This window comes from Marmota monax, unplaced genomic scaffold (assembly GCF_021218885.2).
Source record: "Marmota monax isolate L192 unplaced genomic scaffold, Marmota_monax_Labrador192_F-V1.1 WCK01_AAM20220418_F8-fsc00005, whole genome shotgun sequence".
NCBI lineage: Eukaryota > Metazoa > Chordata > Mammalia > Rodentia > Sciuridae > Marmota > Marmota monax.
The window spans coordinates 24105143-24133040 of record NW_026692254.1 but is presented as its reverse complement, the minus strand read 5'-3'; the positions used below and the strand labels follow the sequence as shown (position 1 = coordinate 24133040).

The 27898-nt window shown below is 34.7% G+C and overlaps 1 protein-coding gene across 14 annotated transcripts in view; it reads right to left on the bottom strand.

The window, feature by feature from the left end:
- Akap13 (A-kinase anchoring protein 13) overlaps positions 1–27898 on the bottom strand; it is a 353536-nt gene that overhangs the window by 42652 nt on the left and 282986 nt on the right. For all 14 annotated transcript variants that reach the window (XM_046436733.2, XM_046436768.2, XM_046436778.2 and 11 more), the window contains 4 exons: positions 26476–26584; positions 17050–17092; positions 15693–15825; positions 8031–8205 (listed from right to left, as the gene is read on the bottom strand). In XM_046436733.2, coding sequence (XP_046292689.1) covers positions 8031–8205; positions 15693–15825; positions 17050–17092; positions 26476–26584 — 460 coding nt within the window. The remainder of the gene's footprint in view (positions 1–8030; positions 8206–15692; positions 15826–17049; positions 17093–26475; positions 26585–27898) is intronic.

The following is a 27898-nucleotide window of genomic DNA, read 5'->3' as shown; positions in this document are numbered from 1 at the left end:
GCTGAGCAAGTAGGACTAAAATATCCTGTGATGACTGACTGGATCAAGCTATTACCATAAATCAAAGAACTACTGGCAAAGGACAGCATGATATCCTTCCACCAGACAGCCCTACTAAACAGAAAAGACTCTGGTGATGACATACTGGACTTTTTGAAACAGTCAGCTTCTAGAAGAAGCAGTTTCCCTTGGGAAACATTAAAATTCACGGACCCCACCAAAAAAGTCCGAGTAGGCTTCTTATAAACACAGCATACAACTAATAGTCAATATACTATTTCATTGGGTTTTCTTTCTTTAGAAGGTCTTAAATACAATATTGTATTGTGGGAATTCAAGTACATAAAATGTTTATTACAGCTCTATTTTTTGTTAAAATTTTAATCAATGAGATCATTTTCATGGACATAAAAATTTCAAATCTGAACCATTTATATATCTACCATGGCATCTAATTTATTTCTGTATTTAGTTTTAAGTACATGATAGAGAACATCTTCATTCACATCTACAAATAAATACAGTTAGCAGGTTAGCAGGTTGTGGGGTTTTCTTTCTTTCTTTTTTTCTGGTACTGGGGATTGAAACCAGGTGTGTTCTACTACTAAGTTACATCCCCAGTCCTTTTTTTTTTTTTTTGGTAACAGGGATTGAACTCAGGAGCATCAACCATTGTGCCATATTCCTAGCCCTATTTTGTATTTTATTTAGAGATAGGGTCCCACTGAGTTGCTTAGTGCCTCACCATTGCTGAGGCTAGCTTTGAACTCTCGATTCTCCTGCCTCAGCCTCCCAAGCCACTGGGATTACAGGTGTGTCCACCACAGCTGGCCCCCAGTCCTTTTTATTTTGAGACAGAGTCTCACTACATTGCCCAGGCTGGCCTTGAACTTGCGATTTTCCTGCACCGACCTCCCAAGTCACTATAATTACTGGCATGTGGCCCCTGCTCTAAGCAGTTATTTTTTTTTTTTTAACTTTGCAATCAGTATATTCTCCAAATACTTAGAGATGGAAATAAAAATACTAATGAGTAGAAAGGCTGATACCAAAGTTAATGTGTTGATTATATATATATATATATATAGTGTGTGTGTGTGTGTGTGTGTGTGTATGCAAATGAAGGTTTAAAACTGTTTTCAAATCTGGCATGCTGGTCCCCTCTGCTCCATTTAACACCATAACTGAAGTAAAGTCAGTAGAAATGCACAGTGAAGCTTTGAGTGAAGCTCTTCCTATGAACAACATAGGCTTCAAAGTTAAGAACTTGTCTATCAAGATGTCAGTCATGGCAATGTTGATGGTGACAGCAAAAAAACGACCCACCAATGGAAGCAGTTAGCTTTACTGATCAGCTGATTATCTTGAATCAACACAAATGAGCGATAGTTATGTCCCTGTCTAGATGGTTTACACTGCTTCTGATCACCATCTGGTTAGAATCTACAGGATGGCCCCAATTTCTTGAAATCTGGTGATACTAGCATTGTTTATAAGGGGAGGGGCCTGGCAAACCCATGTCTGTTGAGAGCTTCTCTGACTATCCTCTTCTGGGTGGTTTTGTTTTTCATGATATAAGACAGTTGCTGTGGGAGTCAACAGGAAGGCTGTAAAAAGAAAGGCTGCTGGAACTGGTGAGGTTATCAAGTCTGCCCACAAAACTCTGAAGGTCAAATGATTATTATCACTACTACCTGTCACCCTAGTCTTAACGCTTTAAGTTCTAAGTTTTAATTCTGTGAATATTTCAACAAAATTGACACAGGTGTATCAAAACAGGTTAAAAACCATAATCTAGAACCCATGTATATTATTACATGAACATTAGTTTTGTGATTGTTATACTATCATTATATTAAGTATGTATTATTATATCAATATTAATTTTGTGACTATTGTACTATCATTATTATATTATGTTATATACTATATTTAAGTTTTTATATGTGTTTCAGATCTTGGGACAATGGGACAAAATGGGTTTATCAATGGTAAAAGAATGGTGTCAGAACTGTTTGTTTCAATGATCATTCAAGTTCAACAGCAAAAGACTGGTTAAGGGCTGGGGTTGTGGCTCAGGGGCAGAGCGCTTGCCTAGCATGTGTGAGGCACTGGGTTCGATTTTCAGCACCACATATAAACAAATAAATAAAGGTCCATCAATAACTAATAAGGTTTCAAAATAAGTACTTTTTAATAGAAACAACTTGACCAAAAACCTGTCATAACATCTTGATATCCATTAAAATAAAATTTAATTAGAAAAAATATAATTTTAAATACATATAAATTTAAAAATCTGTGGAACTTCTAAACACCAGATATCCAGAAGACTGCTATCCTATTAAGTATTTAATTGCTATACCTATGTGTGGCTAAAAATTTCAGATCCTAGTACTAAGACATTTTTCATGTATTTTTTTTCCTAACCAATGATTTTCAAATGATTTTCCATGGGCTCCTCTGTGTACTTGGGCAATGGAAGTCTCCAAGAGCTATACCAGAACCATGTGGCAGTGGAGTTCTAGCACATGCCATACCAATAGCATTGGCAGTCCTACAACTCCCTAGCTGGGAGTTAAGGAAAACAGAATTTCTATCATGCTTAATAATTAAGGAAAAGATATCGAGAAAACAAAAGATGGACTCAGAGCACCAGGCATGTAACTTGGTAAAGAGATTGCCTAGGATGCATATGGCCTTGGGTTTAATCCCTAGCACCACAAAAAGGGAGGGGCACTCAGGATGTCTGTGATTAAAAGAGGTACATTCTTCTATATTACAATGTTATTTTTGCTATTTGAAAAATTAATTATAGTAGTTGTAGGTTTAATTCTGTGTTGTAAATCTAACATAGACCAAGGCTTACATAACCAAAGAGAACAAAATTCAACTGCTTTTAACCTAGAAATAATGCCACAAATCAATGGCAATACAAGACTATATTATAAACTGACATATATTAAACAACTTCTTCCAACCTGAACTTAAAATTGGAAAGTTGTTTGAAGCTAACCATGGCAAGATACATTCATTCATTTTAACTATAAACCCATGTTCTCTACAGCACAAGAAAGATTTTTTTTTTTGTCTTCAAATGACTTTCTCTTTTATCCTTATACCTTCTGATGATATTTCACATCACAACTCAGAACAGAGTCAATAGAACTTTTTCAGGCTGGTGCTAGCAGAACTCTCAAGTCTTGTGAAACTAATTTTTTTCCAGTAATAATTTTGCTCTTTATTTATTAAATTCTTGACTCGAACATATATTGCTTTTTTAAATCATAGATCAGCTGTCGAGTAACAAGAATAAACTTTCAAACTATCAATGGTCCAATACATAGTGTTTTAAAGAATACAAATGCATAAGCTTATTCTTAAAAAATTCAAATGACACACGAGTATAAAATAAAAGATCCCTTTGACCTCTTATCTCTTTTTCTCTGGATGGTTAACAGTTTGTTGTATATCCTTTCAGATATTTTTGTGTATTTAAAAACAATTAGTTCATTTATCTGTTTTCCATATATTAGGATCATGCTATACATTTTGTTTTATTTGCCGCCTTTTCAATTCACTGAAATGTCTTGCAGAGTTCTGTCTACTCCTGTGGATCTCTCTCAGACATTAGTAAACTATATTCTGTGGGCTGAATTCAGCCTGTAGCCTGCTTTTGTAATTTATTCATTTTTTAAAATGTATTATTTACGGTTGCTTTCATCCTACAAGGGTAGGGTCATGGCAAAAACCTGATCGGATACAAAATCTAACATCAGTTCCATTGCAGAAAAGTTTAGCAACACCTGATCTATCCTATTCTTTTTAGTATTGACCCAATATTTCATCTAATTCATACACTATATTTTATCTGAGGGTATTTAGGTTAATTTCAACTTTTCTACATTATAACTGATGTTACATTAATCTAAGTACCAAGAATTATACTTTGAGAACAACTTTTATAAACCAATATATAAGCAACTTGAGAAAGATGGTTGGCACATACTAGTACTCAAAGGTATTTGTTGTTTAACTGCTTCTGAATGGATCATGATAACAAAAAAAGAAGCTCACAGAATTTGAGCAAATGATCTTTGCTGAATTATTTTAAAAGTAAAAAATAAACCCAGTCTGAAGTCATCAAGATTTTCCAGGATATTTGGCCAGCTTTTACCTTATTAAAGCAGACAAGAGAGCAGAAGCCATTTTCCTCCTTTACTAATAAATATAAAGGCTGGGGTTGTGGCTAGGGGTATAGCACTCACCTAGCAAGTATGAGGCACTGAGTTTGATCCTCAGCACCACATAAAAATAAAGGTCCACTGACAACTAAAAAAATTTTTTTAAAAATAAACAAATACAAATGTGAACAATATGCTGATGATTCAGAATACTAAAATATTTGAGAAGTCTCCACAGAGAACCTTCAACAATTATTGCTATTCCTGAGGGTTTTTTTGGGGAGATGGGCAGGTTACTAAGGATTGAACCCAGGGGTGCTTAACCTCAGAGCCACATCCCCAGCTTTTTAAAAATATTTTATTAGAGACAGGGTCTTGCTTAGTTGCTTAGGGACTCACTAAGTTGCTGATGCTGGGTTTGAACTGCCAACCCTCCTGCCTCAGCCTCAAAAGTCACTGGGATTATATGTATGTGCCACCATACCCGGCTTATTCTTGAAGTTTTATTCACTTACTTTTCATATTTACCCAAATGTTATAGCTTGTTTCATTATAGATTTTGTTTTAAATTTTCAGTAATTTTCAATATCTTCTCTTGCCCATGTATCTGTTAAATGTTCCCTAAAGTGGTTTACTTCCTTATATGGCATCTATGTATTTTATTGTGTGCTCAGCTTCTTAGGATTTTTTTTCCCTCCATGGTAGCCTCTTGGTATATTCTTTTGTCAAAGTTATCACACAGAGCAGTTCTGTATTTGTTTCAGTGGTAGATCCTTAAACTAGGATTCAATAAATCTCTTGTGAAATTCCTTAGTTTTGGGTTTGAGCACATATACAATTTGGGCCCCCAATTCATGCATCATTTAGAATTTTCACTGAGCATCCTGGGGAAATGGTAAGGTCCCTTGCTGCTTTTTAAGGCCAGTAGGTGGAATTCTTCTAGGCCCTTCATCATAGATCTTAGTTTTTGAAGCATTTCATTTTATCAAGGCTCTCAATTCTAGCTCCTACTCTATACTCCAAGGCTACATATCCTGTCCCTAATCGAGGGATTTTTATTGTTGTGCTTGGGATTGAACCCATGGCCTTATGCGTGAGAGGCAAGCATTCTACCAACTGAGCTATATCCCCAGCCTGAGGGTTATGTTCTTTACTGCTCTGATTTGAGTTCACTCAGGGGATTTTCCTTTTGGCAGTTTCAGCTGTATATTCATTAACATATGTACATACACACATATGTGTTCACATATATACATACACATACATATGTATACATACATATATATACATTTTACCCAGCATTTTTATGTTGTGAAACAGAGAGTAGGTATCCAATCTGCTTTAGTGATGAAGCTCCTTGAATATAAATGTCATGATGCCAATAAAAAAATATGGCCTTTTCCAAGATCGGTATGATCCTTTGGAATATGGCAAGAAATTTCTACAGCTCTCATTTAATTCTTTCTTTTGGAGAGGCAGGGGCCAGTGCTGGGGAAAGAACTCAGTACCTTTTGCAGGCCAGGCAAGTGCTTTACCACTGTGCTAAACCCCCACTCCCTAGAACTGTCATTTTAATCCACTTCAAAGAAAAATGGAGTTAATATATAGATTGATATACTGGTGCCTCACTCAATCTTTATTAGGCAGCCTCACTTTATATAATGGTACTAGAGGTCTCCTGAGGGAGGAAGGGGTGCTCCTTACTTCAGAGGTGGACTAGGGATGCACAATGCAAATGTGGAACCCACCTTTTGCTCACTCTCACTATATTTGTGATAAATGGAAATACATAGATACCCAATTAAGTGGGCTTACCGTTTGTACTATCTTGTTTAAACAAAAACAAAATGAAAGAGAGAGCTAGCTACATAATTCCTCTAAGAAGTCATGAATCAAAGACAATATTAACTGTACTAATAACTGACAAGTAAATGGCAAATTTGAGGCTTCTTTGATTCTTAGAATAAGCTCTTCATTAAGTATACAAAGACTCCTGTAATTTTTACATTAAATGTATATTCCCTGTGTAAATATCCTAAAAAATATTTTAATGATAAACATGCCTAAAAAATCACTCAGTGTCTACTACTCTAAGTAAACAAGTCATTCTAATACTAAGAAGCAGACTGTGTCTAGTGTCTAAAAAACTAAACTGTAGACATTCAACTGGTATTCTAGGAAAGAGTACTACTAGAACATGGGTTCTAAAATAAAAATATTGAAGGGCTATTGGACAAAGAATGGCCTCTTATTTCTTAAAGGTCACAAGATACTCATCACCATATAGTAGAAATTTTTGATTTTGTGGTAAGTCACCAATGAAGGGTAATAGCAATGTGTGTGATCTTTGTCTACAGGGATACATAAAGATTTAGATGAATGCTTCCAAGTGTTTGTTTGTTTTTAAATAAAACAGCAAAATGAATAGGGGTGTAGACAATTTTGGAGGTGTAACATCCACAGAAACAATTTTACAAGAATGTTTGGGATAAAGCCAGTCATTTAAAATTCACAACAGCTATAGCTATATAGATAAAAGAGGCTTCGAGTCCTTTGCTACCTGCAGGTTCTTTGCTGCTCTTATTCAAGAAAGCGAGTAAAAATTATTATAGAATTAACTTCTGTCCAGATAAAGTTTTAAAAATTTACAATTTACAAATTAACATTTTTTTTTTTTTTTTAGTAACAGATTACTTAGAATATTTAACACAAATGACTAAAAACAAAATGTTATGACATCATGATCTGGGACTTGATCTTTGGAATTTGAGTTTGTCATTGTTTTGGTTACAGGTATATTATACTAATCACCTTGGCCTTCTAAGTGATTTGGCTGGCCCTGGGATAGCTGGATCTCCAGACAGGTCACCTCTGACCAAAGCAGACTCCTTGATTTACCTCTGTACGCTTAACAAAAATTATTAATTTCTATGTGTGCAATGAAAAACTTTTGAGATATAATGCCTTATAAGCAGATTTGCAGATTACAGTGTGTGAGCCAAATCTGGCCTGTAGCCTATTTTTGTGTAGCCCAGGATCTATGAATATGAATGTCTTTTACATTTTAAATGATTTGAAAAAATAAATTAAAAATATTTCATGACATGTAAAAAATGTATGAAATTTAGATTTTAATGTCCATAATATTATATAATATTAAATATCCATAAATGATGTTTAATTTCATCAAAGCCATACCCTTTAATTTATATGTTCATGGATAATTTTGTACTTAAGTGCAGAGTTCAGTAGCTGTGACAAAAACCAGATGGCTCACAAAGCCTAAGATATTTATTATCAAAGTTCTATACAGAGAAAGTTAACTGACTCTGGCCTGAGAGTGTCTTATCAAAACCAGGAACCCACTCAGTTAACAGACTTGCCTCTGAGATGGCTGCAGGCAGGCCAGCAGTGGATTGGCACAGAGCACCTGTATACAAAGGTCCTGTCCCCCGTGGCAGTCATTCTGACTTAATGTTGGCAAGTGGCTGAAACATATACTGAAGGACTAGATTTAAAAGTGGGCATATATGGTCTAGACAAGGGTGACTTTAGGGTTCGAGGCTACTGATAACTCTGATGCTGACACAGACTTCTGGAATAGGTGGTGGTTTATGAATAGAAAGACAAGAATATTTGAAAATGGGGCTTTTGAAAAAAAATACAGATTGTGTATTAGATATCTGGAATTAATTTCTTCACTGATGTTTGAAGAAAAATGTAAACAGAGCTACTTCTCCACATAAATGAGGAACAGATAAGGGGTGGGATGGACAGGAAATTAGAAATGAGCTTTCCTGAGCCAAGAGAGGTTCAGCTTATGAAAGGAAGAAGCACATCTCTTACTTGCACAAGTGTAGGCGTCTCTGTTGGTGAAAGGCTTCATACACTGGCTACAGTTGATGGGACCCACAACAGGAATGGAACTGAAAGTGTGTCCATTGAGAGTCTTCTTGTCTTTCTCCTTTTCTTTAGAATCTTTCTCCTTCTCTTTAATTTTATCTTTCTCTTTTTCCTTTTCCTGCCAAAGAAAAGATCAACAATTAATAACAATTTATACAAGTACACTGTAAGGTCATCCCCCATTACCTGAGCACCGAGATGGCCTATGGGTGGTTGGTGAATATTTTGGATAAAACTGGGGAATAATGTTCTGGGCATTTTTTTAAAAACTGCATTAGAAAAATCATATGAAAACTGGATAGGTTCCACAGTTTGGACAGTGGCTCACTCAGGGTTATTTATACCAATAGATACAATGACTAATTACCAACAATGGGCAATGAGGGGTCTCCTCAGTATGCCATAGCATAGTCCACATAGGAATAAAGCATTGAGTTGAGGGTCAGCTTTAGGCAAGGAACAAAAAGGAATAGTAGCAATTCTGGGTTAGCTTGTAAGGACAGATAATCATAAAGCATGAAAAATTACTGAGACTCCTTTGTTTTTCATACTAGTCACATATCCGTAAGTGAGGAGCGTCTCTGATATTTCCTCCTTATTATAGCCGAAATTACTAAATATCCCCCACATATACAGTTTTCACTAATTAGAATTCCAAGACTAATAGATATTATATTCCTCTCGTAGTCAAATTGGGAAGAAGAGGTTGCTCAGAGAACAAAAAATTGCACAGTTCTTAAGAATGTGGACAATGAAAAAAAGGAAAACCAATCAATCAACTAACCAATCAAGCAAACCAAACAACCAACCAACCAACCAAACAAACAAAAAACCAAAACGACAATGGAGTCAGGCCTGGGTAAAAATCTTAAGTTCTACCGTTACTGCTTATTAATGGTGTGAAGGGGCACAAGTTAATTTGCTGAACCTCAGTTTCCTCATTTGTAAAATGAGGAAGGTACCAATCCCATGTTTTAAAAAAATTAGATAAGACAATATATGGAAAGCGTTTTTCAGTGTCTGGCTCTTAGCAAGCAATTATTAAATTGTTATAATAATTATTCATACCTCACTGAGCTTCATTAGTTTATTACTCTCTTAGTGCAACATAGAAATATTTCCCTGGCAGTGAGAGAAATTGTGACATGAGGAAGGAAGACAAAGAAAACTGAAGAATGGCAAAGACACTGCTGCTGAGCCAGGCAGATAGGGGGTATGAAAAAGATGAGAGGAAGAAATCTTGTTGACAACCACTCTAAAAACTACCTCCTTTGTCCCCTCAGCCTAGTTACCCACAGTGGTCACTTCCTTTAAGAAAATGGGTACCCAGAGAAAGGAAGTCCCAAGGCCTAGCTGCTCACTCCTCTGCCCTGAGGCCCTATAAGTAAAGGTGGCAGACTGGCTATGGTTTGAAGAGACAAGGTATCCCAATATCTGCTCTCTGATCTTCTTTACAATGGGCCCTTCTTTTCACAAGGTCTTCCCTCACCTGTCAAGGGGAACAGGAAACTGACATGTATCTAAGTTTACCGTGTGCCTGGCTTTCTGGCGACTGGGCAGACTACCTGGGCCAGGTCCAAGGCTCAGGGGATACTGGAAAACTAGAGACTAGATCCAATGAGAAAAAGGTTGCCTAGATTGGGTGTAAGACTTCTGAGTACCAGAATGCTTGGTGATGTTATCTCAAAACAATATAGAAATGTCAAAAATGACATTTTTGGAGACTGATTGAAAGCAGAGGGCTTTCATGTGATTCAAATCTCAATCTAAGAGGGGTTGTTATCAACACTTATACAGGCACAAAAAGAAATGGAAAAGAATTTAAACCTTGAAAATCTGAAGAAATACTGCAGAATACCAGATACTTAATGAAACACATAAAATAGGGACATTTCAAGCAAACACTATATGGAACTGTGGGGACCTAAAAAGTTTTTCTCCCCAAAAAGTTCTAAAAGAAGCACTGTTTGACAAAGCACTCAGCTGGCTAATCAATAGCAATGGAATAATTTCTTTTCAAATCAACTGAAAGAACTACAATACATACTGGCAGGAGTTTCACTACTGCTGTATACTATTGTTATCATTTAGATAAACACCTGGAAAATGGGTTCCCCAGTTAGTGATCATGACAACTACTAAATGCCTAACATTTTAAATCAATGCCTTCTATATAAATTATTTCATCTGATTCAATAACTCTGAAGTGGGCAGGGTAGGTATTAAGATTTCCATTTTACAATTGAGAAGATAAATAAGTTAAAATTCTGAAAAGTTGCTACGTACCAAACATTGTAATAAGTGACTTACATAAGTTTCTCACAACATCCCAATGAATTAAATACTAGTTATCTTCATTTTACATATGAAGAGACTGAGGCTTAGAGATGTTTAATAATCTATTTGAAGCCACACATCAACAATTGCTCAAACTGGAATTAAGATTCATATTTGGCCGACTCTAAAGCTGCACTCTCATTCATCATACTAACCATCAAGGGCTGGAGAGATCTGTTAACTTGCAAAAGTTCACAAAGCAAATGGTTAGCAGTCAAAATTAGAAACCAGGTCTTCTGACTTTCTGTTCAGAACCTGTCTACCACACTGAAATGGTGAATATTTGATGCATGTGAAGTCCTTTATTAACAGAACACACAAAAACTGAGCACCAAAATGCTATGTTTTCCAACTATACAAAATAATGAGAGGAAGGGAGAAAAACTACTTCACATTACCAAAAAAAAAAAAAAAAAAAAAAGGAAACTGTGCTAAGTGAAAATTGGCAACTGTTAAAGTATACAAAATTCTAGTCAAAATAAAAATCAATAACAAAAATTGAGTTCTTCCAAAGAGCTCCTTTTTTTAAACTAAATTTTGTTAAAGGTTTCTCCATGCACAAAACATCAAACTGAAAAGCATCTGATGCTTTGCTGAAGAAAGCCAAAAGCATGCTGTGGTAGTTAAAAGAATCTTCTATGACAATTAGTTTATTCTCTAAAACCTTGTAATGCTCTTCAAATCAGAATAAATAATTCCTTCAACCTTTGCAGCAACTCAAACTAGTTCTTTATGGATAAAAACAAAACCAACTACATTGTTTCGTCTGTTTTAGAATTTGACTCTTACCTCCCCATGTTTTGGTCCTGTGAGTCTCACTGTTATGAGGGGCACTTCAGGAAGCCGACCCCATTTTAGCGACATGATTCGACCCCCATGCCAGGAAATGTGCTCTCACGGAAGGAGGGGCTCATGCCTGCAGGGCAGAGCTCAGCAGCTTTGCGCTGCCACTAGCGAAACCGTAAGAGGAAGCCAGAGACTGGTTGAGAAAGGGAAGGAGGGAGGGCTGAGGCTGCTGGTTTCCTTAAGATAATCTTAACTATTTGAATGCTGCCTAGTAAAACTACCCCATTAATAAAAGATACAGGAAATGAAACAAAGCTAATCCCCCCAAATACAGTGTATGTGGATAGTGCTTGCATTGCAATAGGGCAACTCTTGCAAAGGCTGATGGTATTTTTAATGCTAGAAGGAATATATATTTATTTATTTACTATCAAACCCCCAATTTTATAAAAAAGCAGAATTTCATAAATGTTTTTAGTGAAGTTGCCTATGATAAAGTAGTGGTTGACTGTTTTCTCAAGTTTGACTTGTTCACCTTTAATAACTGTCAAAATGTTTTAACTATGTGGTGTGGAAATAGACTCTAACAGTATTTAAAAGGGAAAGGTATCGGTAACAACTATGTTACTATAATAGGATACTATGAAAGAAAATGTATTTTCACTTTTCTAAGTCTTTCTTTTTAGGCAAGTTAACTGTAGTTTAAAAAAAAAAAAACCAACAGAATGCGCTGGACAACTGTGAAAACAATGTGATTAAACAACTGTCCAGGTATAAACCTTTAATTAAAGAAGAAAAGAGAGAGTTAGACTTAACATTGTCTTAAATCTTTATAAACATTAATGTACTCTGCTAAGAGTACATTACCTTTGAAAGTCTGATAAGCTGATGGGAATAGTTCTTTTTTAAACAAACCATAGGAGCTGGAGTTGAATGTTTTGCTGTAAAGGTCATGTAGTATATTAGCTGAGCAGGAATTTTACCCATGTACTCCAAAATGCCTTTGTTCAGTCAGACTAAGAATTGGTTTACAACGTTATCTAACCATCTTTTAGCTGTCTCTGCAAAGAGGAAAGCTTAGCAGGAGAGAAAACTAGAGCAATAGGATGGTCAATCCACTCTCTTTATGAAACTGAACATTGTATTTGAGTGTTTAAATATTGCTAACAAGTAAACCTACTTAGCCGGAAACAGAACTACCTCTCTAAGATACTAAGACAAAAGCAGAAACTACCAGTCTTCCTGTTATACTTCCTGTTTAGGCTCCTCCACTCCTTCCTGAAAACATTCAACATATTTATCCAATAGCAAATCAGTTATTGATAACTCTCAAAAGGACATGTGAAAGAATTGATAACTAAATTTCCTTTACAGGCAAAATATACCAGGAAGGTGAATAATTTGCTGTTTAATTAAAGAAGAAAGGAGAGAATTAGACTTAACTTTGTCTTAAATCTTTATAAACATTAATGTACTCTGCTAAGAGTACATTACCTTTGAAAGTCTGATAGGCTGATGGGAATAGTTCTTTTTTAAACAAATGAGTTTGGGCTTCTTTGAATATTTTTAAAGAAGTGTTTACAGTCAAAATTTAATATATTTTATGTAATAAATCTAGGTTAATAAGCTATTTTATATAAACTATAAGCTATTTTATATAAACACACGTATCATGCAGAAGAAAAGCAGAAATTTCCAAACCACCTGTAGATAAGAATTATAGGTGCCAATTTAATATGATATTCAGTAGCTTAAATTTTTCCTTTAGAAGAAACAGGCATGGTTACATTGTTCAGGAGATGAATAAGACAAGCTGACTTTGATAGCGTATACTTAAAAATAATTAGAAAGAAGTGAAAATTTAACATTTTCATAGAAAAGTCAGTGTTAACATTTATATTAGTTGTTTTTTTTGAATTTTTAATATTTATTTATTTTTTAGTTTTAGGCGGACACAACATCTTTGTTTGTATGTGGTGCTGAGGATCGAACCCGGGCCGCACGCATGCCAGGCGAGCGCTCTACTGCTTGAGCCACATCGCCAGCCCTATATTAGTTTTTTTATCATTAAGGAGAAGTAATATTATTTAGTAGTTAAGAAAAGAGAATGAGAATTATCATGCTAAAAAATATATTTATTTATTTTTGTGCTATCAATTAGAAAATAAAATGCTTTTGTATGGCAAAGTTCTTCTGTGGACATGTGGCATCTTGAGACAGGGAAATTAATGTAACTCAACACAGCATGTATAACTTCACTATTTCCCCATTTCTTATTATCTTTGGTGACACTAACAAAATCCAAGCATTTCTACAGGAGGGTTCATAACAATCTTATTTAAAAGTTAATAAAAACTAACTATGAAAGGGGATGTTTTAATATACTTGGCCACTGGGGCACTCTTGATACCTGATAATGGAAAAGAGATTGCAACCCAGGATTATGCATCTGTAATTTTTTGAGTTTCCATTGCTAGAGACAGCACAGCCCCCAAAGATCAAATCTTGAAGTCAAATCCAAAAGAGGAACCAGTCTCAATTACAAAAGAGTATTGTCATTTTGATGAAGGAGATGATCAGAAGCAAGAGGTCAACTGCTTCTGCCAGTGATGACAAATTTCCCTCTAACAAAAATTATCAACTTTTCTTCTATCTTATCTCAACTCCCTAACTCTAATCCTCTGAGATTAGGGGAAAAAATTATAAAGAAGAAAAAGGAAAAATATATACTGCTTAATAACAGATGTTGTATAAAAGTAAGCATGAGGGGCTGGGGAAATGGCTCAAGTGGTAGCCTGCTTGCCTAGCATGCGTGAGGCACTGGGTTCAATTCTCAGCACCACATAAAAATAAAATAAAGATATTATGTCCACTTAAAACTAAAAAATAAATATTAAAAAAAAAAGTAAGCATGAAATGACCAGTGTTGTTTGCTGGTCAAATCACAAGAGGTTTTGCCTTAATACAGTTCTGTGGCTTGAAGCATACTTCTCTGTGCTTCAGTCTGTTAAGTAAGGAGGCTGGGATATGACTTTCTTAAAGGTCAGGTTCCAGTTTCTAAATCCAGTCTTACACCGATTAAAAAAAAAATGTCTTGTTATATCATCAACATCAGTGATTCACTGAACTCTTCTAAAAATCCATGTAATTGGAGACATTGATAGAAACAGGAATCTACTCACTCACTGGTCTTCCAATTAAAAGTTTGTTTGAAAACAAGATTTGTAGTTTAAAAACACTATAAAAAATTCTAAAATCATTCAAATTACATCATAAAAATTTTCAAGGTCAAGGCTGTGAGCTCTAGAAGTTAATATTTAAATATGTGATTAAGCTAGAAATGAATTGCTAAGACTGCATCTTTTCCCAGTTGTTGACTCTCTCTCCTTTTGCAATTGGGCAGGATAAATACAGAGAAGACACAATTCTGATAGCAAATTTTATGGAAAAATTTCTTTGAGTGATGACTTAGTATTTGCTAAAAAAGAGATCTTATTCACAAAAATCTGTAAAATACATTGGCTTTAGTTCTATCAGCCCATTTAATTGAGGGTACAACAGACTTAGTGCTGAGGTAAGGGGGTATATTTTTATAACAATATCCTTGAGTTCTGTGCTTATTCCCTCAACTTCTAAGTGTGTTTATGTATTTATACATATTTGTATATACAACACACAGATGTATACAATGATTCCTTATAAGAGTACTTTGATTTCAAATCTTTGTTTACTTATTCTTAATTGTACGGGAACATATGTAAGTAGGTGAATGGAGTACAGGGGAAATGGAAGGCAGAAAGTTTCTCACCACTGATTTGAAAATGTTAAGAATATTTATTTCTATGTGGGGTTATCACACGATTTTTATTTTCTTGCTTTTATATTTTGAAGATTCCTAAAATAAAAATGTAAGAATAAACTAGATAAAAAGTTGAGACTAAATAATTTCTTAAGCACTAAAGAGGATATTAAATTAGTTTTAAAAGTTCTTGTAATTTTCTGTGTGAGAATTTTCTTCCCTCTAAACCCAAGCACTATATATATTTTCAGTCCCCTAATCTTGGCATGAAATCCTTCTACTGCATTTTAAACCTAATTTACTAATTTAAGCACTGTGGCTACGAGTGTGGGACCAGAAGTCAAAGAAATCTAGGTTTGAATCTCTATTTCCACATTAGATAAGGTACCACACTCCGAGAGAAAGGACCTATCTTGCAGAGTCATTGAAAGGATTAAATAAAGCAATATATGAATGGCCCTTAGCATGTAGTAAAACCTCAGTAAGTAGCCTCACCTCTTGCTGCTGTTTTTTATTACTATTACTTTTCTTCATATACTAGGCTGTTTCAGAGATGACCCTGAATTTATTTCTATTTATGATCCCATCATTTAGTTAGCTTTTGGGTGTGTGCAGGCTGTGACATGAGCTTACTCATTACCGACTGAGGTAGTCACACAAGGAATGCCCACTGTGATACTTACCTTGCTCTTCTTACTGCTGGACATTTTATTCCTGATGTAGCTGAATGTACGACTGACTTTTGTTCCACTTTTCCCTTCAAAATCTTTCTTGGAGGGGCTTTGTGGCAGGAAGTTATAGTTTTCTTCAGTTATACTAAATAAAAACAAGATTGAGTTTTTTAAAAAATTGTTTTTTTAAAGGACTACAGAAGTTAAATGGAAGAATAAGAGTTGTACAGAGGCTGCTGAACAGTTTTATATAATATCTAAGAACAAGATTATTAATTATTGTATGTCAAACTTCTTAATCTAAAATAGCACTCAATCTCTAAACTACTTTATAACAAATAGACTCTTGAAAGGAAATTCTGTATATATAATGGAATAAGAGTACTTAATTAATAAGGGCTGTGAACCAACGAATCTTATGACTGACTGCATATCCAAGTTGCTTAGTAGTAGAGTTTTGCACATATTTTCTAGCCTTCTGGCACACTGGAAAAATCAAGACTGGTCCATGAGGCTATGCACAATTTTAGGAGGGAATATACTGAATATCAGGCAGATTCCAAGCAGAACACAGAAAGATAAAAGAATTTTTCAAAGATCCAGATTTACTGATCTACTTGTTTAGGAAGCCTATATAAAATCCAAGTCCATCCAAGATAGGCATGTTTTGACCTTAAAAAACTCACAATGGACAATTTTCTTAAAGAATACTTAAATAATACATTAAATGGAGAAATAATCCATTTATACTACCTTGTTTAGGTGTTTGAGAACAGTTATTTTACATCTTTCCTTCAGATCAAGCAGTATTGGCCTCAGTGAGATGGCAGGCAGAAGTAGGACTATAATGTGTCCCCTTCAAAATCTAAATTCTATTGATATACACATTGTTTACAAAACAAATTAGTCTGTTTTTAAGATAAAAGACAAATGGCATAAAAACCAATGCTCTTGAAAAGAGAAAGAAAAGTTCCCACAAACAACGTGTGCATAAGGTCATGAAGTCAAATATAAGTATACCTTTAAATGAATAAATGCACATAAGAATCTTTATCACAAGGGCAATATTAAAGAATAAAAGTGGAAAAGTACTGAAGATAATAATTTAAAAAGATATAGCCTTCACCATGCATATACGGTTTAGTCAAAATGAACCCAATTACTATGTGTAACTATAATGTTCTAATTTAGAAAAAAGAGAGATAACCTTCATTATAAATCTACTTCTGATAATTATTCCAAATTTACCATTCAAGGAAGTAAGAACCCAATGAGCTCAAAAAAGTTTTCTTAATTACATGAAATAGAATAGTTTGGATTTTCTTAATTTCATTCTGGGAAAATGAGTGACAAAATAAATGGACAGTACCTCTCAGTCAGATTAGCACTGGTGCTGTGGAAAGGCCGTGAATCTAGGAAACAAAAAAGGGAAAGGGAAAGTTAAAACAAAAGAATTTTACCCTACTGACAGATAAACTATTTCAAGATTTTCCCATAGCTAAAGTAACGGAGAGTTTGAAAGTCAGTGTATGGTGCTACCTCCCTTCACAGGTTTTGGAAGAAGAAAAAATAGAACTTGAAACCTTCAAATTAGAGCTGGAAAAAGATAGCAATATGGATTTCCCATGAATAAAATAAATTTATTTCAAGATTCAACCACCTGGGGGAAAAAAATCAACATTTTTCTAATGCTTAAACTTATTTATGCTCTTATCAATGTACAATTTCCACATGCCATTTTCCTAAATGATGTCACAGGGAGAATTTATAAAATAAAAATTAAAATATCATATTTTTCATTGTTAATCCTTCTTTCACATATTTATATATTAAAAATTTAATATTATGTGACATTTTCCTAAGAATTTCTAGAAACAGATTAGTGATCAGGAGGAAGCATCAGAGCTTGCTTTTTGTAAAGTTTTGGCCCTGCCTCTAACTTAGGGCAAGACATTTTGATTTCAGTTCATTCCTCAGTCTGTGAAATACTGGGGATAAAACAGATGATAAAGTCCTTCCAGGTAGAGAGTGATAACATGAACGGGGCAGATGCATTCTTTCTTGTTAATGGAAGTAACCCATTAACAATCCAAGGCTAAATCAGACAGCAGGAAAACAAGGAGAAAAAACCCAGAAGGAACAGCATCATTATTTCCATCTATCATGTTAATGCAGTTTGAGTACTGAGGACTTGAAAGCAAGGCCCCAATCACAAAATGATAAATGGGTTTCAATTTTTAGTGAGACCAGTATAGAAATACTTTCCATGTATATTCCAGATAGATACAGCTTGCTCAGTAAAAGTACTATTACCACATAGACAACACATACTCTTTCTCTTTGAGGTTAGTTTCAAGCATCTCTGAGATTACTCTGAGTAAAAAAACTTAATCTGATACAGATATGAAGATGTTCCACAACTGGATTCTCAGATTATTTTAAATTCCCCATCTGTTCTAGGATCTGAACAGAAATGCAAAATTCTTGTTAGTTATTACTATAAGAAATTTAAATAGTTAAATTTAAATAGGTGGAAATAATGCATTATAAACTCTAAAAATAATCCTTAATCTTCAAGAGAATGGTTTCTATGCTTTTTCTCTTTCTCTACTTGGGGATCTTCTACTTCACTTACAAGGCCTGGTAACAATAACCAGGTGACAGGAAAAGATCAGTGGGGCAAGAATAAGGATATCTGAGCTCAATACTCCAGGTTCTGCACCATTTAGGTATGAAATTATCAATGTACAATTTCCACATGCCATTTTAACCTCATGATGTCTTAGTTGGCCAAAAAAAAAAAAAAAATCAAGATGGTGGTTTTAATCAGTGGCTTTAAAATGATTCCCACTTAAGAGGACTTTGATGATAGAAGCAGCATTAAATTACCTCAGGCTGCCAGTATTCTGTTATACTTTTAAGCAAATACCTAGTAAGATGCCACCCTAGTGATAAAAATAAAATAAATAATGCAGAAAAATACTCAACACAAAGCTTGGCAAGGAATAAGCTATTAGTAGATTTCAATGGAATAAATTAAAAACTGAACAAACGTGATTAGGTACTGGGAGAAATCTATGACTCCTGTAAGTATTCCCAACTTATTCACTGCCCAATTTTTTTTTTTTAAGTTCAGTTACTATGACTTCTTAGAGGTGTTCTGAATACTGATTATTTCACCAATGCCTGTAAAATTGCTAACTTTTCATTAAGTGTTCACAGTATCTGAGAATACAAAACAACCAAAGTTATATCCATGACAAAATCAGAGATTTTGGTTAAAGTTAGTCCAAAAGATATTATTGCAGGTAAATAACATTTCAACCAGATTATTTTGAAGGTGCAAAATAACGTGCAGACCTATTATAGTATATACATACAGGGACTTTCAGCTGCAACTACTAGCCAGTCAGGACCAATAATTTTCAAAATGTGTTCCATGGAACACTTGTTTAATGAAATGTTATAGATAGCTCTGTACATTTATGATTTCCTAGTTGATAAAAATGGGGAACACAGCATATCAAATACTGCCTTGGAATTTTAGAATGCACACACATTTATCATTTTAAATCTGCTTAACCCAGAGATTTATTACTTTATTCAGGTATGAACCAACTCCTTCTTTTTTCTTCACCCACCTCCTCACCCTGCCATAATTCCCATTGGCATTTTTGAATTGAAAGAACACATTTTGAGAAACACTACACATTTGATTCAAAGGTTTCTTCATCAATTTCTATACTTTAAGGATTCCATCATGTTGGATTACTGAGTGACCAGTGGATTATAATTCTGTTTTGGTGGTAGAAAAAATACTATTGGGACATTGGTTGGTTTGTCATGATGACCTGGAGAATATTATCAATTCACTATGAAGAAACAGTTTTGGAGAATTTCAGAAACTTAAAGATGAACTCATTTCTACTCAAAGTTGAAGTGGATTTTTGCAACTTTCCTCCTATTACAGCTGGTAATGTAATGTAAATATATTTTTGTGTGTTTATTTCTCAAATATCTTTTAACAGTGGAAAATCTACTGAACACTAATATGGCCTCCATTTAAAACTAAACTAACTAAACCAACTACAGTTTGTTACTGTGCCCAAGACACTTTTATATAAAAATAATGCAAAATGCTAGCCAGAGCAATACTAATGCATTGCTACAATTATGGATCAGCAAGAGGAAGGGGATTAGGGTTCTCAATTACATGGACTTAAATGTTTTAGAGTCATAACATAAGTTATATAAAATGAAAGAAATTCATTATTTAAATTTGTAATAGAAATTTGTTTCTATTAAAAACAGTAATCCTGTAATACTGTATAAATTTTGTACAATAGAAGACAATCATTTTCCTGAAGGGGGATCCATTTCCTTTCCAAGTTTACTAAAACTGATTATCTTATAATGTTTTTAAACTAGGTTTTATTAAGACTATATTCATCTGAAACCTCTAGTTTGCCAAAAGGACAGAAACATAGATAAAATAAAAGTTCAAAAGGAGACCAAAAGGAGACCCATCCCCTAATCTATAGGTGCTAGTCTCAAAGTTAAATTATGTTTTTAAAGAGATGTTCTGAAATGGTGAGAAGAAAAGAAAATATAGTATTAGGAAAGTATAGTGTTCTGGAAAGATGCACTGTGCCTTGAACTCAGGAGGCCACTGGATTGATCAGGGTCAGTAGTGTACAAAAGACAAGAACTATTTTATCCCTATAAAATTTCACGCCTGAAGTCAAATGATTTATAAAAGATGGCATGCAAGGAGTAAAAGTTCTCAAACAACTTTTCAGTACCAAGCCTACAGCATTTTTAGAGCTGGTCAGATGTTGGAGAACAGCCACTTGACACCAAAGTTGCTTACTTACTATGCAACTCCTCCTCCTCATCACTGGAAGAAGAGCCAAGAGAAAAGAGAGTTTTAGATTTAAGGAGGAGTGGAGAGATGCTGATGGAGAAGGAGATCTGCCTTGCTGGCTGCATCTGCTGCTGAGCTGAGAAGTAGGTTAACAGAGAGACATTAGTGCATGCACAGATTATGCTAAGATAAAGTAAAAGGCATCTCTGACCCATGTGGAAACAGAATGTCAATGACTTATGGGGTTCCAAGAAAGGCTATCTAGGTAAACAATGTAATTAATGTACTTTTAAATTTCTATATATACAGAATTCTAATGCAGTTAAAAAAAAAAACTTGCCAATAAATATGTACTTGTTAAATTACAGAAACATGAAGTAAGCTATTTTTAATGGTCACCATTCATAGCTGGAGTTTTCTTCCTTAAAAGCTGTAGGGAAAATTTCTAGTAGTGCCTAAAAAGTCACTGGGTATATATTTGGGCCAATATTTCACTTTTGACAACATTTGTGCCACAATTCCTCATCTGTGTTTAGCTTTCTTTTTCCCCACCCTAAATTTCATTTATCTCCACATTGTATGACAATGTGCATACAATATTCCGGTGATTAACATCTTTCTAATCTTTAAGACACATCTCTCCTTTCAGGGATAGACTCACTTACCTCATTGCTCTCCTACAGATGAAATACTCCCCCGGCAGCTGAAACTAAACAAGTATATGGAAGAAGTTAACTAATCTTTTCCTGCTCCTGCATTTGTGAGTGGTACCTAACATCTAACAAGTTACTCAAAATAGAAAAGTAGGTACCATCTTTGAATCCTTATAGCACTCTTCCTCAGAATTCTTGACTTTGTCTTCTGGGTCTCTCTGAACCTCAACCTCTCCTCTCCTGTTATTGCTCTAAATCTGGCTCAGATCACCATCCTATTGTCAGGTGAATCCTGAAAAAGCCTTCTACTGATCCACTACCCTCTACTCAGACACTTCCATACATCAAATTCTTTTAGTTGCTCTACTATTTTCTATTAGACTCATTTGTTAACTCTATAGGTTGCAAATGTGGGCAGGAAAGAAACCGTATCTGGTAAGTTCATCCCTCTCCTACCACTATCTAGTTTGGGACACAGCAAAGAGTAGATACTCAAATATGTAGTGATAAATAAATACAACAAAGTAATAAATAAATTTTCCTCATCAGGCTCTAGGAATCTTAAGATTCCAAAAGTAATCACACACACACACAAAATGCCCTGTACCTACTGGTATGCAAGCCACTCCACACCCCAGATAAATGCTGAATGATGTCAGACTATTTGTTGTCTACAGTCACTGCAGGTAACAGAGACCAAAGAAATGTTGGCACAAATAAATGTAGAGTGGCTTTTTAGGCAGTCATAGCCTTGTGTAAAAACTAAGATTACTGTAATTTGTGTCCTTTTAAAATATTTCAAAATATGAAGCAAATTTTGGAAATGAAAATGAGCTGCCTTATTATCTATAATCAAGGAGTATATTCTCATGTTAAGAAATCATGGATAAGTAAAAACCTTATTGTTATGAATATCTAAAAAATATCCCTAACATATATGAAAATCTTCAACATATATGGAAAGATGTTATGGTAACACAGTGATGAAAGTTTATAATACACTCAAAGCAAACAAAATACACATATCTATGGTATACTATGCACATACATGTATATATCTACACAAACACACAAAGTCTTATAATTTAACCAAAAGATCAATAAAAAGCCAATTTATTGGATGAAATTTATTCTTTCAGACATATTAATCAATGCTGCCTTCTCCAAATAGAACTAAGAAAATATATGTTTTTCAGTAAATTTCCATCCCACATTGCATAGTTAGAAATAGAGAGCCAGTATAGAAAATGGAGATGAAATAATCTCATTAGCACTGATGCCTAACTTTTCAGAGGCTCACTCTTAATCTCTGGTCATATGGGTTATTTATCATTTTAGGCCTAGTAGAAATTATATATTAATGCCAGTGTTCAGTTCTCAAGATGGACTTCGCTTTTATAGTGTACAGCAAGCTATATAATTATAAGCCAGCACTCCCACCAAAACATGCATGAGAAACTGGGCAAACACACACTAAGTAAAGATATAAGAATGATCCCAAGGTTAAGTGTCATCTGTGAATACCCTTCTCGATGATGACAGTCCATGCAAACTGAAGGGGAAAATAAAATCATTAATAAGCACATTAGGTTAACACATCTAGTGGGCATAATCTGCCTTTAACATTATCACTACTAATGTACTTAAAGAGTTCTGGGATACAATCAAGCAGTTTTTCTATTGTCTACGGCATCTTCTGGGTAGCAGCAATGAAAAGTACTAAAACACAGTCTTGAAATGGAATAATCTATAATAAATGGATTATTCTGCATATGCAAATATGAAGTTTATTCTTAAATTCTATCAAGAAACCATTTAAGTTTGTCTGCTGGGAGACAAAAGCCCCAGGCATTCTCTCTCTGACTCAAGGAGAACAAATGCCATTAACACTTTTGCTGGAGTGGATTCCCTCAGGGCAGTTCTCCTACTAATGCCTCAGGACAGAGCCAGCCCCTCAGCTATTCCCTGAAAAAAAACGAGCCAGCAAAACATGTTCATCTTGTTCTTTCAAGAAGGGAGCTTTTGCAGCTTTCCAGCCCTAAATAAGATGTCTACTTTCACCTTGGAAAATGATACAGAAATGTTTTGGTCACCCCCTTTAGTATTTTCTTCCACATCAATGGATTTTGAAACAGTTCCCACCTTAGAAAAAGAAATGCTACAAGTTTATCTGTTTTTTTCTAATCTAGCAAATGACCCAACAAGACACTTTTGACAATAACTCAAAGGATATACATTTTCAAAACTGCTCAAATGTTAACAGCTGTGAAAAAATGTGGTAGAAGCAGTTAGTAATTTTTTGAGGAGGAGGAGACAGAGCACAGATAAAAGCTGGGAAGCAGTAAGGTAGGAATGACTTCAAAGCATTCTGTTCCTAAACAAGCATGAATGCTCATAAGACACAGCTACCTATGAGACAATGTTCTTGTCTCTTAACACTGCTTAAATTCTGGTCAGAGAAAAATCACTCCTTGACACTGTTGTGATCACTGTGAACCACAATACTCCATAGAGATAACAAAAGCTTATTATATCATAGGAAATATGCTAAGGCTCTAAATAAATTCACATTTAAGTCATATCACATTATTATTCTTATTTAATAGCTGACATAATTTAGGAAGAGTTTCTGGAATAAGCTCCAAGTCTTGCAGCCATTAAGTGTGCTTACAATATAATATCAGGATATTTTAGATATCAAACTCTTCAGGCTTTAAAAATCAACTGTAGATTTAATGATGACACTTTCCACTAGGAAAACCATAAACAAAGACGAACCATGCAGAGTCTTCAAGACGTAGAAATGGAGGGAGCTCTGACTCTGCTGCAGATTATGAAATATCCAGTTACCCTGATGCTTAAGGTATACCATATAGATTTTAACAATATTAATTTTATCTTCAACAGTCAGAATTTTAACATTTCCAAAAAGACTTATGGTCATATTTCTAGAAAAAGATAAGAAATACAATTGGGAATTTTATAAACTGTATATGGGAAAAACTAAAGTGAAGTAGTGATATAAACAGTGATTCATCTTCCAATATAATATATGCCAATTTAGGGAAGTAAGAAATTAGTTATTCAAAACTAAATGAAGTGCATACTATAAATCAAAATGAGGGTACTATGTGCTGATGAAAGGACTAAAATCTTGCTTCAAACTCTTACTCTTGACAATAGCCTACACTGGTTTAGGTAGTCAATAGGCTGGGTAGATAATTTCCCAGCAACAGCGGGGGGGAAAAGCTATATGTGCCAGAATCTGTAAAACAGTGTTTTCTGGGCATTAGCCACATTATTTATAGTGTTTTTAATAGCAACTGAAAACACAGTAAAAAACCATATTGCTTTTGGAGGAAAAACAATAAAATAAAAGTATTTCATCCACAAGGAAACTGTGTGTCAGATATTATAGGAAAAAGATCTCTCTATGGAACACATTCTGTTGGAATTGGTTTTATCTGTCACTCAAGGAATAGGACTTCCATTGTGCCATAACACTTTCTGGTCACAGAAGGAAGGTGTATGGAGCTGAAAGTCTCAAAGTATTTTTCTGCATTTCTTTGGCTGTTGCACTCCAGCACTCTGGCTCATCAAATCCATTGAAACTATAATATCCACTCTCTATCAGCAAAACCTTTAACTCAAAGTCAAGTCAAAGTAGAAAAGGAAAAGCTATTTGTGTCACAGTTTTGTGAAGTTATATCTGTATCTTTGAAAATATATTATCAGGGCTGGGGTTATGTGTGGCTCAGTGGTAGAGTGCTTGCCTAGCACGTGTGAGGTACTGGGTTCGATTCTCAGCACCACGTATAAATAAATGAATAAAATAAAGGTCCATCAACGTCTAAATAGTTAAAAAAAAAAAGAAGAAGAAAATACATCATCATTAGGCATAGATTTGTATTTGAAATGCTAATCATGTGAAAATAAGGACAAATTTAACAGAATCATCCATTTTGTCTTAATTCCCCTGTGGAAATTAAAAAGATTAGGCTTGCAGTAAGCCATGAAGTAAGAAAAAACATCCCACTGATACAGGGAAGCTATTCTGGCTCCATTGTTTCCAACTGAGTTATAAAATCAGGAGACACTAAAAAAACAGCCGAGATACAAATAGCTTGTGTTTGCTCCTTTGCTTCAGCATCCAGAATACTTGGCCTTTCAGCAAAGAATGTTGTGCATCACTCCCTCTTTGACTTAACCTTTATATCAAGATTTCATATTGCAATTAATTGTTTAAAAATATATATTATATCTATCTATCTATCTATCTTTTGGAGGAGGTGTTTTCAAACATGGTGCTTTTCTATGGCATTTATCCAGTTCAAATGTTTCTCAGCATTTTTTATCCACAAAACCCTGTGTTTATGGATACCACGACATCTCTATGTACCAACTCTACACATCAATGGGCATGACTCTGCATACAATTCCACTAGTGTTCCTCCTGGTACTGCTTCACTAAAACTGAATTTCGGTTAGTCTTTGCCCTTCATGAGCTTGACAGTTTTGATGTATTCAAGTCAGTTACTTGTTGAGAGTATCTCTACTGATCTTTATTAACTGAGGAATACTTTCAAATTAAAAGAGACTAAAGAGACATGGCCACTTAAAATTTTGACATATGTTCCTGGATTAGGTCCTAGATGCAAAAACAGGTGAAAAAATTTTAAATATGAATAAGGGATGCATATCAGATAACATAAATTTATCAGCATTACATTTCCTGATTCAGATAACTGTTCCATGGTAACATGAAAGCACATCTTTGTTAGGAAATATACAATAGATTATTTAGAGGTAAAAAGAAAACATTGTGATACATACTCTATCAGGTGTTTCAGGAAAAAAGAAACTTAAAGAGTGATAGAGACTGAAAAAAAATGAGTATTATGGTAACATTTGGGAATTCTGGTGAAGAATTTATGAGGCTTCTTTGTACTGTTTTTGTAATGCTATGTGTGTGTGATGAGGGTCATTTGCATTTATTTTTCAAGTCTGAAATTATATTAAAATAAAAAGTTAAGAAAACTGTCAGATTTACACCCAAGAATATAGTAAATTTAATGTATTAAGGAGATTTTTTTAAGTAGCAAAAAAAGGAAGATTCCAAACTCCGTTTCCTTGTCTGTTTAAGTGCTGAACCATTTATTCAGAGGAAGAAGCAGGCAAATTTTGGAAGTTAATGTTATAGGACCTTAAAGTAAGAAAGATGATAAGAAAGTGGATAAGATACAATATGTTTCATTTTTCAAACAGTAATAATACTTACTGTCCAATCCAGGATGGCTGATTGTCATTAAGGAGATGGATTTTGTCAATGGAGAAGAAATGGCTGATGTACAATAATTAAATCCCCGTTGCTTAGGTCTGTGACATGTCTATAAAGTAAAAAAGTAAAGAACAGGTACTAAGTACACCTTCTAATACTTCTTGACAAGCACAGAATTTATGCTCAGACACAACCCTGTGAATTAAGGCAGATTAGAAGGGAGCTAAGAGCATTCTTCCTAGTCAGATAGACTTAGATTCTAGTCTGCCTATGTCACTTAGTAACTGCTTAACTTCTGAGAAGTTACTCAGGTTTTCTGAAGCAGAGATAAAGTAGTCATCCTTTATAGTGGTTTCAGATCTCTCAGAGCCTCAAATAATATCTCAAACTAAGTAAGTCCTTAATGAATATGTGCTAGATTCACAATTTGAAAAAAAAATGATTACTCTGGAAATACCAAACTACATGTGGTACCTGTTCTTTGAAAACTATCTACAGAAATTCAGAATATTAGTAATATTACTTTGATTTTAAAGAGTTGAAATCTGAGATGGAAGTAAAAGTGTTTAAAGATCATAAGCGAAACAGCAGAGCATCTGGAAAGAACCTCAATCTCTTTCATTTCCTCTTCTAAGATAAGACTGATTCTACATGAACATGGGGGTGACTGAAATTCAGTAACTTAACTCCCTGAGTAAATTCACAGCAGCTTCAAGGCCATAAAATCCAACCAACCGCAGAAGTTCCTGCTCAACATCCCTGAAAGTTAGACAGTATCACGCTTCTGGTGGTAAAGGGCTTCCTCCCCATTTCTTTTGAGAGAGCTCATTCTGTTAACCAATGTTAATTATCATCAGTCTCTTCATTGTTTAGTAGGATGAAATCTGTCTCCTTATGACTCACACATGTTGAAAGGGAAGCAATGAAAATCCATTACTAGCATGAACCCGACTCAATTGGGCCAGACTTCTGATTATTTAGAGCTTGTTCCCTGTGTAACCATGGAATCCAAGGCAAACAGTTGCTATGTTTCAAATACAACCATGAGGTCTAAAAAATGACCTCAGCAAAAGGCACAGACTTTCAACAGGAAGTTGGCTGCAGCAATTTGTACAGATCAGAGAGAGAGAAGCAGCTCACATACCTGCTCTGAGGTTGCACACAAGATGAAAAATATGGGTAAGCATAGAGTTCCAGGAAGGATATACACAGCAAGGCACTAAAATGCTGACTTTTACTAGCATATTGACTTAATCTGAAGAGTCAATCAGAAGGTCCATTTCAGAAGGACATCAGTGTAATGAACATCACAGATGACTCTGTCTTAAAAGGGTCTGTCAGATTCCTGAAAATATCAGTCTCAGAAAAGGTAGCATATAAAATAATATTAAGCAAACTAAAATAATCTCATTTCCTCATTAAA